At 43.6% G+C, this 17,147-nt stretch overlaps 1 protein-coding gene across 2 annotated transcripts; it reads left to right on the forward strand.

The window, feature by feature from the left end:
• Positions 1–13,894: 13,894 nt before the first annotated feature.
• LOC123161907 (arogenate dehydrogenase 2, chloroplastic) lies at positions 13,895–16,391 on the forward strand. 2 transcript variants are annotated; one of them, XM_044579720.1, is made up of 7 exons: positions 13,895–14,634; positions 14,736–14,904; positions 15,319–15,417; positions 15,553–15,635; positions 15,730–15,799; positions 15,912–15,986; positions 16,073–16,391. In XM_044579720.1, the coding sequence occupies exons 1-7, from the start codon at positions 14,198–14,200 to the stop codon at positions 16,301–16,303; spliced, it is 1,164 nt and encodes a 387-aa protein (XP_044435655.1). In that variant the 5' UTR covers positions 13,895–14,197; the 3' UTR covers positions 16,304–16,391. The 2 variants fall into 2 exon arrangements, with proteins under 2 accessions (XP_044435655.1, XP_044435654.1); XM_044579719.1 differs by having other exon boundaries at positions 13,898–14,634; positions 15,319–15,486.
• The last annotated feature ends 756 nt before the right edge of the window (positions 16,392–17,147 follow it).

Genomic DNA, 17,147 nt, shown 5'->3' on the forward strand with positions numbered 1-17,147 from the left:
CAACTTTCCACCATTTCGTTTATTATGGCACGCTTCATCATTGTCATATTGCTTTGCATGATCATGTAGTTTACATTGTATTTGTGGCAAAGCCACCATTCATGTCACTCTTGATTCATTGCATATCCCGGTACACCGCCGGAGGCATTCACATAGAGTCATATTTTGTTCTAAGTGTTGAGTTGTAATTCTTGAGTTATAAGTAATTAAAAAGTGTGATGATCATCATTATTAGAGCATTGTCCATGTGAGGAAAGGATGATGGAGACTATGATTCCCCCACAAGTCGGGATGAGATTCCGGACTAAGAAAAAAAAAGAGGCCAAAGAAAGAAAAAGAGAAGGCCCAAAAAAATGAGAGAAAAAGAGAGAAGGGACAATGTTACTATCCTTTTTCCACACTTGTGCTTCAAAGTAGCACCGTGATCTTCATGATAGAGAGTCTCCTATGTTGTCACTTTAATATACTAGTGAGAATTTTTCGTTATAGAACTTATCTTGTATATTCCAATGATGAGCTTCCTCAAAATGTCCTAGGTCTTCGTGAGCAAGCAAGTTGGATGCACACCCACTTAGTTTCTTTTGTTGAGCTTTCATATATTTATAGCTCTAGTGCATCCGTTGCAAGACAATCCCTACTCCTCACATTGACATCAATTGATGGGCATCTCCATAGCCTATTGATTAGCCGCATCAATGTGAGACTTTCTACCTTTTTGTCTTCTCACATAACCCCCATCATTATACTTTATTCCACCCATAGTGCTATATCCATGGCTTGCACTCATATATTGCGTAAGGGTTGAAAGGCCGAAGCGCGTTAAAAAGTATGAACCAATTGCTCGACTTTTCATCGGGGTTATGCATGACGAGAACATTTTGTGTGACAAAATTGAAGCATGGCCTAACTATATGATTTTGTATGGATAAGCTTTCTTTGGCTATGTTATTTTAATAAGACATAATTGCTTGGTTAGCATGTTTGAAGTATTATTGTTTTTATGTCAACATTAAACTTTTATCTTGAATCTTTCAGATCTAAATATTGCCACAATAAAAATAATTACATTGAAAATTATGCTAAGTAGCATTCCACATCAAAAATTCTGTTTTTATCATTTACCTACTCGAGGACGAGCAGGAATTAAGCTTGGGGATGCTTGATACGTCTCCAACGTATCTATAATTTTTGATTGTTCCATGCTATTATATTATCTGTTTTGGATGTTCAATGGGCTTTATTATACACTTTTATATTATTTTTGGGACTAACCTATTAACCGGAGGACCAGCCCAAATTGCTATTTTTTTTTGCCTATTTCAGTGTTTCGAAGGAAAGGGATATCAAACGGAGTCTAAACGGAATGAAACCTTCGGGAATGTGATTTTCCGAAAAAAAAGTGATCCAGAGGACTTGGAGTGGACGTCAAGCAATCAACAAGGAGGCCACGAGGCAGGGAGGCGTGCCTGCCCCTAGGCGCGCCCCACCCTCGTGGGCCCCTCGTAGCTCTCCTGACCAACCTCTTTTGCCTATATATACTCATATACCCTAGAAACATCAGAACAGGAGCCGAAACCCCATTTCCACCGCCGCAACTCTCTGTACCCGTGAGATCCCATCTTGGGGCCTTTTCCGGCGCTCCGCCGGAGGGGGCATTGATCATGTATGGGCTTCTACATCAACACCATAGCCTCTCTGATGATGTGTGAGTAGTTTACCTTAGACCTTCGGTTCCATAGTTATTAGCTAGATGGCTTCTTCTCTCTCTTTGGATCTCAATACAAAGTTCTCCTTGATTCTCTTGGAGATCTATTCGATGTATTCTTCTTTTGCGGTGTGTTTGTCGAGATCCGATGAATTGTGGGTTTATGATCAAGATTATCTATGAACAATATTTGAATCTCCTCTGAATTCTTTTATGTATGATTTTTTATCTTTACAAGTCTCTTCGAATTATCAGTTTGGTTTGGCCTACTAGATTGATCTTTCTTGCAATGGGAAAAGTGCTTAGCTTTGGGTTCAATCTTGCGATGCTCGATTCCAGTGATAGAAGGGGAAATGACACGTATTGTATTGTTGCCATCGAGGATAAAAAGATGGGGTTTATATCATATTGCATGAGTTTATCCCTCTACATCATGTCATCTTGCCTAATGTGTTACTCTGTTCTTATGAACTTAATACTCTAGATGCATGCTGGATAGCGGTCGATGTGTGGAGTAATAGTAGTAGATGCAGGCAGGAGTCGGTCTACTCGTCATGGACGTGATGCCTATATACATGATCATGCCTAGATATTCTCATAACTATGCTCAATTCTATCAATTGCTCGACAGTAATTTGTTCACCCACCATAATACTTATGCTCTTGAGAGAAGCCACTAGTGAAACCTATGGCCCCCGGGTCTATTCTCTATCATATTAATCTACCGTTATTTCTATTACCGTTTATTTTGCTTTCTTTACTTTTAGTCTTTATCATAAAAATACCAAAAATATTATCTTATCATCTCTATCAGATCTCACTTTTGCAAGTGGCTGTGAAGGGATTGACAACCCCTTTATCGCGTTGGTTGCAAGGTTCTTATTTGTTTGTGTAGGTACGAGGACCTTGCGTGTGGCCTCCTACTGGATTAATACCTTGGTTCTCAAAAACTGCGGGAAATACTTACGCTACTTTGCTGCATCACCCTTTCCTCTTCAAGGGAAAAACCAACGCATGCTCAAGAGGTAGCAGTCACCACATCATCGTGTTAACGAAACTCTCCCTCGGCCTCAACTGGATCAAAAGTTCGAGGGACATCATCGAGCTGAATGTGTGCTAATCGTGGAGGTGCCGTACGTTCGGTACTTGGATCGGTTGGATGACGAAGATGTTCGACTACATCAACCACATTACTAAACGCTTCCGCTTTCGGTCTACGAAGGTACGTGGACACACTCTCCCGTCTCGTTGCAGTGCATCTCCTAGATATATCTTGCGTGATCGTATGTAAAATTTTGAAATACTGCGTTCCCCAATAGTGGCATCTGAGCCAGGTCTATGCGTAGATGTTATATGCATGAGTAGAACACAATGAGTTGTGGGCGATAATAGCAATACTGCTTACCAGCAACGTCTTACTTTGATTCGGCGGTATTGTTGGATGAAGCGGCCCGGACCGACATTACATGACCACGTTCACGAGACTGGTTCTACCAACGTGCTTCGCACACAGGTGGCTAGCGGGTGTCTATTTCTCCAACTATAGTTGAATCGAGTTTGACTACACCCAGTCCTTGTTGAAGGTGAAAACAACACACTTGATAAAAAATCGTTGTGGTTTTGATGCGTAGGTAAGAACGGTTCTTGCTAGAAGCCCGTAGCAGCCATGTAAAACTTGCAACAACAAAGTAGAAGATGTCTAACTTGTTTTTGCAGGGCATGTTGTGATGTGATATGGTCAAGACGTGATGAGATATAAATTTTTGTATGAGATGATCATGTTTTGTGACAGTTATCGGCAACTGGCAGGAGCCATATGGTTGTCGCTTTATTGTATGAAATGCAATCGCCATGTAATTGCTTTACTTTATCACTAAGCAGTAGCGATAGTCGCAGAAGCAATAGTTGGCGAGACGACAACGATGCTACGATGGAGATCAAGGTGTCAAGCAGGTGATGATGGTGATCATGACGGTGCTTTGGAGATGGAGATAAAAGGCACATGATGATGATGGCCATATCATATCACTTATGTTGATTGCATGTGATGTTTATCCTTTATGCATCTTATTTTGCTTAGTACGGCGGTAGCATTATAAGATGACCCCTCACTAAATTTCAAGGTACAAGTGTTCTCTCTGAGTATGCACCATTGCTATAGTTCGTCGTGCCGAGACACCATGTGATGATCGGGTGTGATAAGCTCTATGTTCACAACGGGTGCAAGCCAGTTTTGCACATGAAGAATACTCAGGTTAAACTTGACGAGCCTAGCATATGCAGATATGTCCTCAGAACACTGAGACTGAAAGGTCGAACGTGAATCATATATTAGATATGATCAACATAGTCATGTTTACCATTGAAAACTACTTCATCTCAAGTGATGATCGGACATGGTTTAGTTGATATGGACCACGTGATCATTTAGATGACTAGAGGGATGTCTATCTAAGTGGGAGTTCTTAAATAATATGATTAATTGAACTTTAATTTATCATGAACATAGTACCTGATAGTATTTTGCATATCTATGTTGTAGATTAATAGGTTGCGTTGTAGCTCCCCTATGTTTTTAATATGTTCCTAGAGAAAACTAAGTCGAAATATGATAGTAGCAATGATGCGGACTGGATCCGTGATCTGAGGATTATCCTCATTGCTGCACAGAAGAATTATGTCCTTAATGCACCGCTAGGTGACTAACCTATTACAGGAGCAGATGCCAACGTTATGAACGTTTGACAAGCTCAGTATGATGACTACTTGATAGTTTAGTGCACCATGCTTTATGGCTTAGAACCAGGAGTTCAAAAATGTTTTGAATGCCATGGAGCATATAAGATGTTCCAAGAGCTGAAGTTGGTATTTCAGACTCATGCCCGTGTTAAGTGGTATGAGACCTCTGACAAGTACTTTGCCTACAAGATGGAGGAGAATAGCTCAGCTAGTGAGCATATGCTCAGAATGTCTGAGTATTACAATTGCTTGAATCAAGTGGGAGTTAATCTTCCAGATAAGATAGTGATTGACAGAGTTCTCTAGTCACTATCACCAAGTTAATAGAACTTCGTGATGAACTATAATATGCAAGGGAAAACGGAAACGATTCCCGAGCTCTTCTCGATGCCGAAAATTGGCGAAGGTAGAAATCAAGAAAAGCATCAAGTGTTGATGGTTGACAAGACCACTAGTTTCAAGTAAAAGGGCAAGGGAAAGAAAGGGAAGTTCAAGAAGAATGGAAAGCAAGTTGACACTCCCATGAAGAAACCCAAAGCTAGACCCAAGCCTGAAACAGAGTGCTTCTACTACAAAGGAAATAATCACTGGAAGCGGAACTGCCCCAAATACTTGGCGGATAAGAAGGATGGCAAAGTGAACAAATGTATATATATGATATACATGTTATTGATGTGTACTTTACTAATGTTCATAGTAGCCCCTGGGTATTTGATACTGGTTTAGTTACTATGATTAGTAACTTGAAACATGAGTTATAAAATGAACAGAGACTAGTTGAGGGCGAGGTGGCGATGTGTGTTGGAAGTGATTCCAAGGTTGATAACATCACCATCGCACACTCTCTTTACCTTCGGGATTAGTGTTGGACCTAAAATAAATGTTATTTGATGTTTGCATTGAGCATAATATGGTTGGATCATGTTTATTGCAATACGGTTATTCATTTAAGTCAAAGAATAATTGTTATTTTGTTTAGATGAATAAAACCTTCTATGGTCATACAGCCAATGTGAATGGTTTATTGAATCTCGATCGTAGTGATACACATATTCATAATATTGATGCCAAAAGATGCAAAGTTGATAATGATAGTGCAACATACTAGTGGCACTGCCGTTTAGGTCATATTGGAGTGAAGCGCATGAAGAAACTCCATGCGGATGGACTTTTGGAATCACTTGATTATGAATCATTTGATGCTTGCGAACCATACCTCATGGGCAAGATGACTAAGACTCCATTCTCCGGAACAATGGAGTGAGCCACTGACTTATTGGAAATAATACATACCGATGTATGCGGTCCGATGAGTGTTGAGGCTTGCGGCGGGTATCATTATTTTCTGACCTTCACAAATGATTTGAGCATATATGGGTATATCTACTTAATGAAACATAAGTCTGAAACATTTGAAAAGTTCAAAAAATTTCAATGTGAAGTGGAAAATCATTGTAACAAGAAAATAAAGTTTCTACAATCTGATCGCGGAGGCGAATATTTGAGTTACGAGTTTGGTCTTCATTTGAAACAATGTGGATTAGTTTCACAACTCACGCCACCTGGAACACCACATCATAATGGTGTGTCCGAACATCGTAACCGTACTTTATTAGATATGGTGCGATCTATGATGTCTCTTACCGATTTACCACTATCATTTTGGGGTTATGCATTAGAGACAGCTGCATTCACATTAAATAGGGCACCATCTAAATCCGTTGAGACGACACCATATGAACTGTGGTTTAGCAAGAAACCTAAGCTATCATTTCTGAACATTTGGGGCTGCGATGCTTATGTGAAAAAGCTTCAACCTGATGAGCTCGAACCCAAATTGGAGAAATGTGTCTTCATAGGATACCCAAAAGAGACTGTTGGGTACACCTTCTATCACAGATCCGAAGGCAAGATATTCGTTGGTTAGAATGGATTCTTTCTAGAGTTTCTCTCGAAAGAAGTGAGTGGGAGGAAAGTAGAACATGATGAGGTAATTGTACCTTCTCCGTTATTGGAAAGTAATTCATCACAGAAATCAGTTCCAGTGATTCCTACACAAATCAGTGAGGAAGTTAATGGTTATGATCATGAAACTTCTGATCAAGTTACTACCAAACCTCGTAGGTCAACCAGAGTAAGATCCACACCAGAGTGGTACGGTAATCCAATTCTGAAGGTCATGCTACTTGACCATGACGAACCTACGAACTATGAGGAAGCGATGATGAGCCTAGATTTCACGAAATGGCTTGAGGCCATGAAATCTGAGATGGGATCCATGTATGAGAACAAAGTGTGGACTTTGGTTGACTTGCCCGATGATCGGCAAGCCATAGAGAATAAATGGATCCTCAAGAAGAAGACTGACGCTGACGATAATGTTACTGCCTACAAAGCTCGAATTGTCGCAAAAGGTTTTCGACAAGTTCAAGGTGTTGACTAAGAGTTTCTCACTCGTATCTATGCTTAAAGTCTATCCGAATCTTGTTAGCAATTGCCGCATTTTATGAAATTTGGCAAATGGATGTCAAAACTGCATTCCTTAATGGATTTCTTAAAGAAGAGTTGTATATGATGCAACCAGAAGGTTTTGTCATTCCGAAAGGTGCTAACAAAATGTGTAAGCTCTAGTGATCCATTTATGGACTGGTGCAAGCATCTCGAAGTTGGAATGTACGCTTTGATAATGTGATCAAAGTATATGGTTTTATATAGACTTTTGGAGAAGCCTGTATTTACAAGAAAGTGAGAGGGAGCTCTGTAGAATTTCTGATATTATATGTGGATGACATATTGTTGATTGGAAATAATATAGAATTTCTGAATAGCATAAAAGGATACTTGAATAAGAATTTTTTAACGAAAGACCTCAGTGAAGCTACTTACATATTGGGCATCAAGATCTATAAAGATAGATCAAGACACTCGATAAGACTTTCGATGAGTACATACCTTGATAAGATTTTGAAGGAGTTCAAAATGGATCAGTCAAAGAAGGAGTTCTTGCTTGAGTTGTAAGGTGTGAAGTTGAGTAAAGACTCAAAACCTGACCACGACAGAAAATAGAAAAGAGAATGAGAAGTCATTCCCTATGCCTTAGTCATAGGTTTTATTAAGTATGCTATGTTGTGCACCAGACCTATTGTGCACCTCACCATGAGTTTGGTAAGAGGGTACAATAGTGATCCATGAGTGGGGACAATGGTAAAAAATATCCTTAGTGAATAAGGACATGTTTCTCGGTTATGGAGGTGGCAAAAAGTTCTTCATAAAGGGTTACGTCGATGCAAGCTTTGACACTGATCCGGATGACTCTAAGTCTCAATCTAGATACATATTGAAAGTGAGAGCAATTAGCTAGAGTAGCTCCCTGCAGAGCATTGTAGACATAGAAAATTTGCAAAATACATACGGCTCTGAGTGTGGCAGACCCAGACTAAACTTCTCTCACAAGCAAAACGTGATCACTCTTTGGGTGTTAATCACATAGCGATGTGAACTAGATTATTGACTCTAGTAAATCCTTTGGGTATTAGTCACATGGAGATGTGAACTAATCACATAAAGATGTGAACTATTGGTGTTAAATCACATGACGATGTGAACTAGATTATTGACTCTAGTGCAAGTGGGAGACTGAAGGAAATATGCCCTAGAGGCAATAATAAGGTTGTTATTTATATTTCCTTATATCATGATAAATGTTTATTATTCATGCTAGAATTGTATTAACCGGAAACTTAGTACATGTGTGAATACATAGACAAAACAGAATGTCCCTAGTATGCCTCTACTTGACTAGCTCATTAATCAAAGATGGTTAAGTTTCCTAAACCATAGACATGTGTTGTCATTTGATGAATGAGATCACATCATTAGGAGAATGATGTGATGGACAAGACCCATCTGTTAGCTTAGCATGTTGATCGTTCAGTTTTATTGCTATTGCTTTCTGCATGACTTATACATATTCCTTTGACTATGAGATTATGCAACTCCCAAATACCGGAGGAACACCTTGTGTGCTATCAAATGTCACAACGTAACTGGGTGATTATAAAGATGCTCTACAGGTGTTTCCAAAGGTGTTTGTTGGGTTGGCATAGATCAAGATTATGATTTGTCACTCCATGTATCGGAGAGGTATCTCTGGTCCCTCTCGGTAATGCACATCACTATGAGCCTTGCAAGCAATGTAACTAATGAGTTAGCCACGGAATGATGCATTACGGAACGAGTAAAGAGACTTGCCGGTAACGAGATTGAACTAGGTACGATGATACCGACGATCGAATCTCGGGAAAATAACATACCGATGACAAAGGGAACAATATATGTTGTTATGTGGTTTGACCGATAAAGATCTTCGTAGAATATGTAGGAGTCAATATGAGCATCCAGGTTCCGCTATTGGTTATTGACCGGAGATGTGTCTCGGTCATGTCTACATTGTTCTCGAACCTGTAGGGTCCGCACGCTTAACGTTCGATGATGATTTGTATTATGAGTTATGTGATTTGATGACCGAAGTTTGTTCGGAGTCCCGGATGAGGTCACGGACATGACGAGGAGTCTTGAAATGGCCGAGACATAAAGATTGATATATTGGACGATGTTACTCGGACACCGGATGAGTTCCGAGAGGTACCGAATAATTATCAGAGTGCTGGAGGGTTATCGGAACCCCCTGGGGGAACTAATGGGCCTCGATGGGCCTTAGTGGGAAGAGAGGAAGTGCCAGGAGGGGCTGGCCACACGCCTCCCCCTTGGGTCCTAATTGGACTGGGGGAAGGGGGCGGCGCCCCCTTTCCTTCCCTCCCCCCTCTTCCTTCCTTCTTCCCCCCTCTTCCTTAAGTGGAAACCTACTAGGACTTGGAGTCCAAGTAGGATTCCCCTCTCCTGGCGCGCCCTAGGAGGGCCGGCCGGCCTCCCCTCCCCTCCTTTATACACGGGGGCAGGGGGGCACCCTAGATAGTTACACACCTCGGTCATATCATCGTAGTGCTCAGGCGAAGCCTTGCGTCGGTAACTTCATCATCACCGTCGCCATGCCGTCGTGCTGACGAAACTCTCCATCGGCCTCAACTGGATCAAGAGTTCGAGGGACGTCATCAAGATGAACGTGTGCTGATCGCGGAGGTGCCATATGTTCGGTACTTGGATCGGTTGGATCGCGAAGACGTTCGACTACATCAACCGCGTTACTAAACGCTTCCGCTTTCGGTCTACGAGGGTACGTGGACACACTCTCCCATCTCGTTGCTATGCATCTCCTAGATAGATCTTGCGTGATCGTATGTAAAATTTTGAAATATCGCGTTCCCCAACAATCATAAAGGTAGAATATATTACTATATATTATAAATAACGAGTGTTGAATAATGATGGATCGGTTTGCGGAATTATCCTAGGCAATTTTTAACAAGATCGGTAATCATTATTGCAATTTCATATGAGGGAGAGGCATAAGCTAACATACTTTCTCTTCTTGGATCATATGCACTTATAATTATAGATACGTTGGAGACGTATCAACGAATCACCATGAAGAACCCAAACCAATGCAACTAATGCAATGGCAAGAACATACGGAGTTCCCAAGTCCTTCTCTCCAAGTTCCATCACACCAACTAATGCTATCGAGGATATGAGAGGAAGAACAAAGGAGGAGAACACTAAAGAACTCCAAGATCTAAATCCAAAAGGTTCCCCTCACTTAGAGGAGAGATGGATTGGTGGAATTGTAGATCTAGATCTTCTCTCAATTTTCCCTCAAATAGATGCAAGAATCATGGGAGTAATAGAAAGAAAGCAAGCTTCAAGAGGTCAAAATGGTATGGGGAAATTGCTCAGATCCATTGTGTCCATTGGGAAAGAAGGCCCCATTAAAGAGGAACCCTCAAATCTAATCGTTGTGATGCAGAAAAACACTGGGGGCGATATAACTGCTTGGATGAGAGGTACAACCAGTCCAGGCAATAAAATGTGGCTGCTGCGGCCCAAGCGGTATAACCCTTGTGACGTACGGTTGTACCGGTTATTGAAACAACACAACCACCACTTAGCATCGCACCCAAAACCGAGAGGAATCACCCTCGAGCTGTAGTTGGGGCGGTACAAGTGCTGGTATAACCACCCCTATCTACAAGTGTGGCCATGGCGTACAAAGTGGTAGAACCGCTTGGTTGCCCAATTGTACTTGTTATTATGAAACAACCGGAACAACCGCAAGGCCGCTGCCTGAGCACCACTACCAAACCCAAGGGAATCACCCATCGGGTGGTAGTTGGATTGGTACTTGATCTGGTAGTACCGCTCAATGAGGGAGCGATATAATCGCCAATGTATGCGGTACAACTGCCTGGCCGTTCATAGTTGTGTTCACTCCGTAAAGGAGCGGTACAACCGACCCAGGTAAACAGGTAAGACCGAAACTACCACAACTTGTGCAAACGAACTTAGATTTTAACAAACTCGAACTTGATAGCAAGCTAAGGACAAGAGCTGTCAAATCATGATTGGAAATATTCATAATTAATAAGGGATATATATACCAAATATATAGAAGTGCAAAACCTACACAAGTGAAGAACCGACAAAAAACTCCAATATCGAAAACATAATAGAAGATGCATATGAAATCCGTATCCCATGAACTTGGGCTTGTCATGAAGATAACCACAAGCTCTAGAACTCACATAGAGGAAAGCCAGACAAGAACCAAGAAAGATGATGCCAAATATCCAAAGGTCTGAGCTCTCTATGAATGATACGATGAAGCTACTCACTTGAGAGAGCCCCTTGATAGTACGTCTGTCAATCCTATGATCCGATCCCCCAACTAATACCATGAGACCGGTAAGATAGAAGACAAATCAAGGTTATACCTTTGCTTTGGGCACAGTCCACTTGAGCTAGGCGATGACGATCTTGACCTCCTTTCTTGAATGAGTTGGCATGATGAAGACTAGTAAATTTCTCCCCCATACTCCACTATGGGAGAGCCTATGTTAGGCACATATTCACTTGTTCATTATCACCAGAATGGATGGCAAGCTTCAACCATGTGATATCTTCATGATATTCCACTTGAACTTCAACTCAACCTTGATGATGATCACCACTTGGTGTCATCCTCCATAGGTTATATGAGATCTTCCTTTTGATGCAAGCCCATGAAGACATACCTAACCTCACAGAGATCATCGGTTAGTACACGAACGTAATGAACAATGCTTACCATACCATGAGATCACTTGATTCCATTTGGTACATCTTCTACGCTTTGTGTGTTGGTCAACTTGAATTCACTCTTTGTACTTTCTCTCCATTAAGATGATGTCTTGAAGTTAAGACATGAATGTTTGCACAATGTTCCTTTTCAAGACATGCTTGCAATAGACTCAAGACCTCACAAGACCAATCTTTGGATAACTCTTTGAACCTTGGTCAACACATAATCTCCTTTTAACCTTGAAACCAACACATGGTCTTCGAACAGTGCCTATGGACAAAAACGCTTCAAGTACAAGTCAAAGCAACCATGAGTTCAAAGGGATTGTCATTAATTATCAAAACTAAACATGAGGAGACCATGCTCTTTCAATTTTGGCCTCCTGTCTAGTTACATACTCGAATAGTGGCATATTTCCCTTGATCATCTCATCTGTGCTATAAAATCGTGATTGTATAAGTGATTTCACGTAACTATCCTGGAAATCGACTGCTACTTGAATAGGGGGTATCTCCTTTCCATGTACCATATCCGTGCGAAGCTGCCAGATATGCTAAGGCCATGCTTCGATCCAAGGGACTATTTTTAGTCTGACTAAAACTAGTCTCTTTTAGAGGCTAAAGTTTCAATCACCCCTGACTAAAGAGAGGCTAGAACTAGTCTTGAGACTAAAAATTTTTAGTAAGGGGAACCCTACTAAAATGTGGATTAGTCCTCTCTCTCCTCATTTAACTCCTCTCCTTTAACACATGCGAGTTCGGGATTGGAGGGTTTGGAGGATAATAAATGCTCATTAACTCATTTTAGTCTATTTAGTATTTGTATCCAAGCATGGATGAGGCTAACAACTTTTAGTCCCACTACTTTTAGTCATGGGACTAAAACGTATCCAAGCACCCTCTAAATAAGCATGATAACCATGTCTCACACATTTTCTGGGCACCCCGCCAAGACATTCAATAACTAGTCCTTACAAGTGTCGAGCAAGAGAGACCTCTCATGGAGCGGCTAACCATAACGCCCGGAACCAAGCAAAAAGTCTTCTCAGTTACGTGGGGAAGTACGCACATCCATCAGCCAAAAGTAATCATTCAATCGTCGCATATTCCAAAACCCATGTTCATCGAGGAAATCCGCAACCTAGTTATAACAACAATTCTGCTTCAGCGTTATAGGTTGAAAAATCTAATGATATTGAAACCCATGGGTCGTGCTAGGTCCTAACGAGAGACCCGTCCCCCACTCTCCAAATAAGACACCTGCGTTTGCATGATGCATGAACTGTGGTTGATGTTTTATGTGTAGAATGAAGCGAAAACCTGTTTCGAGTGTTTCGGAGATGGCAGGTTTCAAGGATTTGGTGGACAGAAAACCTCTACCTCCGCATCAGCTGCCACAACGCACGTGCTCTGGGCCAGGTCCTTGGCGCTGTTACTGCTGGCTAGACCTGTGCATGGACACCCCGACCCAGAGGCCCGGCATCTGGGACACGCTCACGCTCAACTTTTCCGCCCGGAGCCCGGCCCAAAAGCCCAAAAAGGCCCCAAATGACTATATATATATAATAAATAATAATAACTAAAAAATGCCACTGTTCATGTGCTCCGGGCAGGGCCGAGCTCAGGCTTGGGGTTTTTTGCTTCGGGCTTTGCCGAGCGCGGCCAAACCCGACCGTCCCGGGGATTGATCAGGTTTAGAGCAAGTATAATAGAATGACGTAGGAGGGCTGTAAGGCTTTAAATATTATATTTTTGATGAGTTGAAGGAGAGAGAAGAAAAACGGTCTACTAATTAACAACCGGCTGTAGCACACGATTCTAGACACTTTGTGAGAGAGAGGTGGGCCAAGTATCAACAAAATAGTACATATTTATATGCCACTATTATACTTGTCGGCTATAAGGTTGGCTATAGATGACATGACAAGATCATATAGCCAGTAGCTGGTTGTACTATTAACCATGCTTTTACTGCTGACTATCGAGATTATGCCGCTGTCCCATGGAAAAAAAAATATATGAGACCAGGTCTCATATAAAGCAGGTGAGACCAGCCTCGATGGATCTGGTTTTATAGAAATTCTTTAACGCCTCCACGTGCTCTACTGCTACGCGCATCGGATCTCGCGGATATCGCCATTTTCCCTCAACAAATCCACACCATATGCCCTCGTGATTTGCTTCTGACCGAGCGATCTTTCTTTCCGGAAGTACGCAACTTTCCCGATCCATCCGTCGTCGACCAGAGTTGCCTCCCCTTGGACTTTGAGTCACCAGCTGCCTCTCTGCAACAGAGTCGACACGTACTACACGATTGGCGAGGGCGCGAGAATCACCTCCACGGCCGACTCCCACGGCCGCACCACCACCACCCCCACCACCCTCCGGCCTCCGCGCTGAATTCCATCCACCCACCACACCCAGCTCCGACCGATCTCCACTCCAGACATAATTCGTCAGATCACCTAACCTTAAAGAACGGATACACGTCACGGTCACTTCGTAAACAGCCGGTCGATCATGGCTTCCTCCCTTCGCCACTTCGCCTGCCACGGCTCCCCCGCCGCCGCCTCGCCCACGCCGCCGCCGAGCTTGCTGCGCCCCTTCAGCCCCGACTTTTGCGCCCTCGCTGTCCTTCGGCCGATCAGACCGGCCGCCGCGACCCCCAAACCCCCGGAAGACGCCACGACCTCCACCGAGCAGGAGCAACGAGAGCAGGAGCAGCAGCTCGCCTCCCCCTGCCGCGGCGCCTACGAGGAGCCGTCGTCGTCGCCGTCGCCGTCGGTATCCTCGACGGAGGCGCAAGATCCCGCGGCGCTGCGCGTGGGGATCATCGGGTTCGGCAACTTCGGCCAGTTCATCGCCAGGGGCATCCAGCGGCAGGGCCACGCCGTGCTGGCCACCTCCAGATCCGACTACTCCGACTACTGCTCCGCCCACGGGATTCGCTTCTTCAGGTGACCAACCATGCCAATCCATGAACCTATCTTTATTCGATTCATCGGTCGGGATGCAACTGCAAGGGGATGATCATGCTGTGAAATGCTGACAACAACAGAAGCTTGGAGGCGCTGTGCGAGGAGCAGCCGGACGTGCTGCTGGTTTGCAGCTCCATCCTCTCCACGGAGTCCGTCGTCCGCGCCATTCCCCTCGCCAAGCTCCGCCCCGACACCATCGTCGCCGACGTGCTCTCCGTCAAGCAGTTCCCCCGCAACCTCCTTCTCGAGGTAGTACACCTACAAATCTTCAACCCAAGCCGTACTTACCATTGATGATCACACTAGTACCAATGCCGTTTCTTCTCAAAGGAGCACCGTTTTACGTTTTTTGTGCCGCATTTTTAGTAGTGACGTTGAGTTAATGCAATTCTGGAGTCCTACCAAACATAAGGGACCAGCATTGAGTCGCTGAACCGTCCCTTGCCCGGTGCTCATGACGACTGTACGAACTACCAGTGCAGCTGAATTACTTGAAGGATTTCGCTACAAATTAACATGATGTCAGGTTTCCTGGAAATTGCCATGCTCGCGATAACATAATTTGTCATCCCGGACGTCAGACTTGCCATGATTAAAATCTGCCGTCAGATTTTTAACATTTCCGTAGCATAACTCCATGATTGTTTGGTGCCACACTGTCAGATCCTACCGCCGGAGTTCGGCATCGTTTGCACACACCCCATGTTCGGGCCGGAGAGCGGGAAGCACGGCTGGAGCAAGCTCCCCTTCGTCTACGACAAGGTTCGCCTTTCGGATGAAGGAGACCAGAAGGCCAAGTGCGACCAGTTCTTGAGCATCTTTGAGCGGGAGGTCGGGATTTTGATCTCTTCTTCGCTATGCAGCATGCAATCCTAAGTTCCTAACTGTTGCTTGTAGGGGTGTCGGATGGTGGAGATGACATGCGCAGAGCATGACCGCCATGCTGCGGGAAGCCAGTTCATCACGCATACCATTGGGAGGTGGGCAACAGATTATCTACCTGAGACAGTCTTACCAGCCGATTATGTTTGGTAGAGACAGTGTCAACTGTTCATTGTTGTGCGAGTGATGCAGGGTTTTGGCGCAGCTAAACCTCCAGTCCACACCAATCAACACCAAGGGTTACGAGACCCTCATGCAGCTTGTAAGCAGTGCGGACTCAAATACAAGAAAAATGATACATACCTTTTTGGTTCTTTGAGAGCCTGTTGTTAACTGATCATATTTGTGGCATTTTCACCGGCATCTCGTTGCAGACGGAGAACACATTGAGTGACAGTTTCGATCTATACTACGGACTCTTCATGTACAACGTGAATGCAACAGAGCAGGCAAGGTTCACTGATACGACGGACCGTTGCTTTTTCTGAAATTATATGTTAAAATATCGTTCTGAATTTGAAAATGTCATGTGCAGATGGACAAACTAGACAGGGCGTTTGATGATGTGAAGCAGATGCTATACGGCAGGCTGCATGGTGTACTGCGAAAGCAGATCGTAGAGAGGGTCCCCATGCCCGGAGCCCCTTCGTCGGGATCGAGTGAAGGCAGGGACAGTCCTGCTACGAACACAGAAGAGATGAAGCCCCTATCCCCCTCCCCTTGTCATACGTTTTCCACGGTGGCTTTCAGCACCGCAAAATGTTGAATCTCTGTATCTTTCTCGCCGTTGTAACATTGTTAATCAAGCATCTGCGATTAGGGCTCTATGCATGTAATATTGACCAAGCTTTTTATTTATTTATTTTGCAAAACGGCCCAAGGCTATATATTAAATATCACATGCCCTTACAAACGAAACCACACAGAAAAATGTTTTTTTTGCGGTTGATAGAAAAATAAAATTACATTCAATGTGCCGAAGAAGATCATTCAATGTGCCGAAGTCTTCTTCCTCCTACATCCCCCGATGGTACGCCGTAGCTTGATGCCGTCCATGGACCCGTCTCTGCCTTGACAGAGCAAACTTCTTAAAACCCAGGAGCATGTAGAAGCAGCGGTTGGAAAATCGTCAATATAGACTAAAAGATGTTGGGGTCACAATCTGCGAAGCAAATCGTCGTCCTGGAGGCAAAACGTCAATAATAGATTGTAGAAACTCCGAAGACCATGAAAGATGGCTGAATCCAGCCAGATCCACCAAAAAGCTAAAACCGGTCGGATTACGGAAGACCTGTCGGAGACACGAGTCTACACGCCCTCCGCTAGCGATAAACACGCCAACAAAACGGGACAGGACTGGGCACGAGTCTACACGCCCTCCGCTAGCGATAAACACGCCAACGAAACGGGACAGGACTGGGAGAACACTATTCCAAAACTGGGACAACGTCGCCGCCTCGCTGGTTCAAACCAAACAAGACGACTCCCTAAAGTAAACCCGGAAAAACACACCCATGACGCTGCACAATAGGTGCGGGTCTAATGTCGAGCTCGTCGTCGTCCATGATGATTGAGAAGGAAGAAGAAGAAGGGGATGGGTATTTATACCC

Source organism: Triticum aestivum, chromosome 7B, assembly GCF_018294505.1.
Source record: "Triticum aestivum cultivar Chinese Spring chromosome 7B, IWGSC CS RefSeq v2.1, whole genome shotgun sequence".
NCBI lineage: Eukaryota > Viridiplantae > Streptophyta > Magnoliopsida > Poales > Poaceae > Triticum > Triticum aestivum.

Bases quoted from the DNA above. Each gene is read 5' to 3' on its own strand.
- LOC123161907 (XM_044579719.1), top strand. From the start codon at position 14,198: ATGGCTTCCTCCCTTCGCCACTTCGCCTGCCACGGCTCCCCCGCCGCC. The intron at 14,905-15,318 runs GTAGTACACCTA...CCACACTGTCAG, and splicing joins CCCGCAACCTCCTTCTCGAG to ATCCTACCGCCGGAGTTCGG. The intron at 15,636-15,729 runs GTGGGCAACAGA...CGAGTGATGCAG, and splicing joins ATCACGCATACCATTGGGAG to GGTTTTGGCGCAGCTAAACC.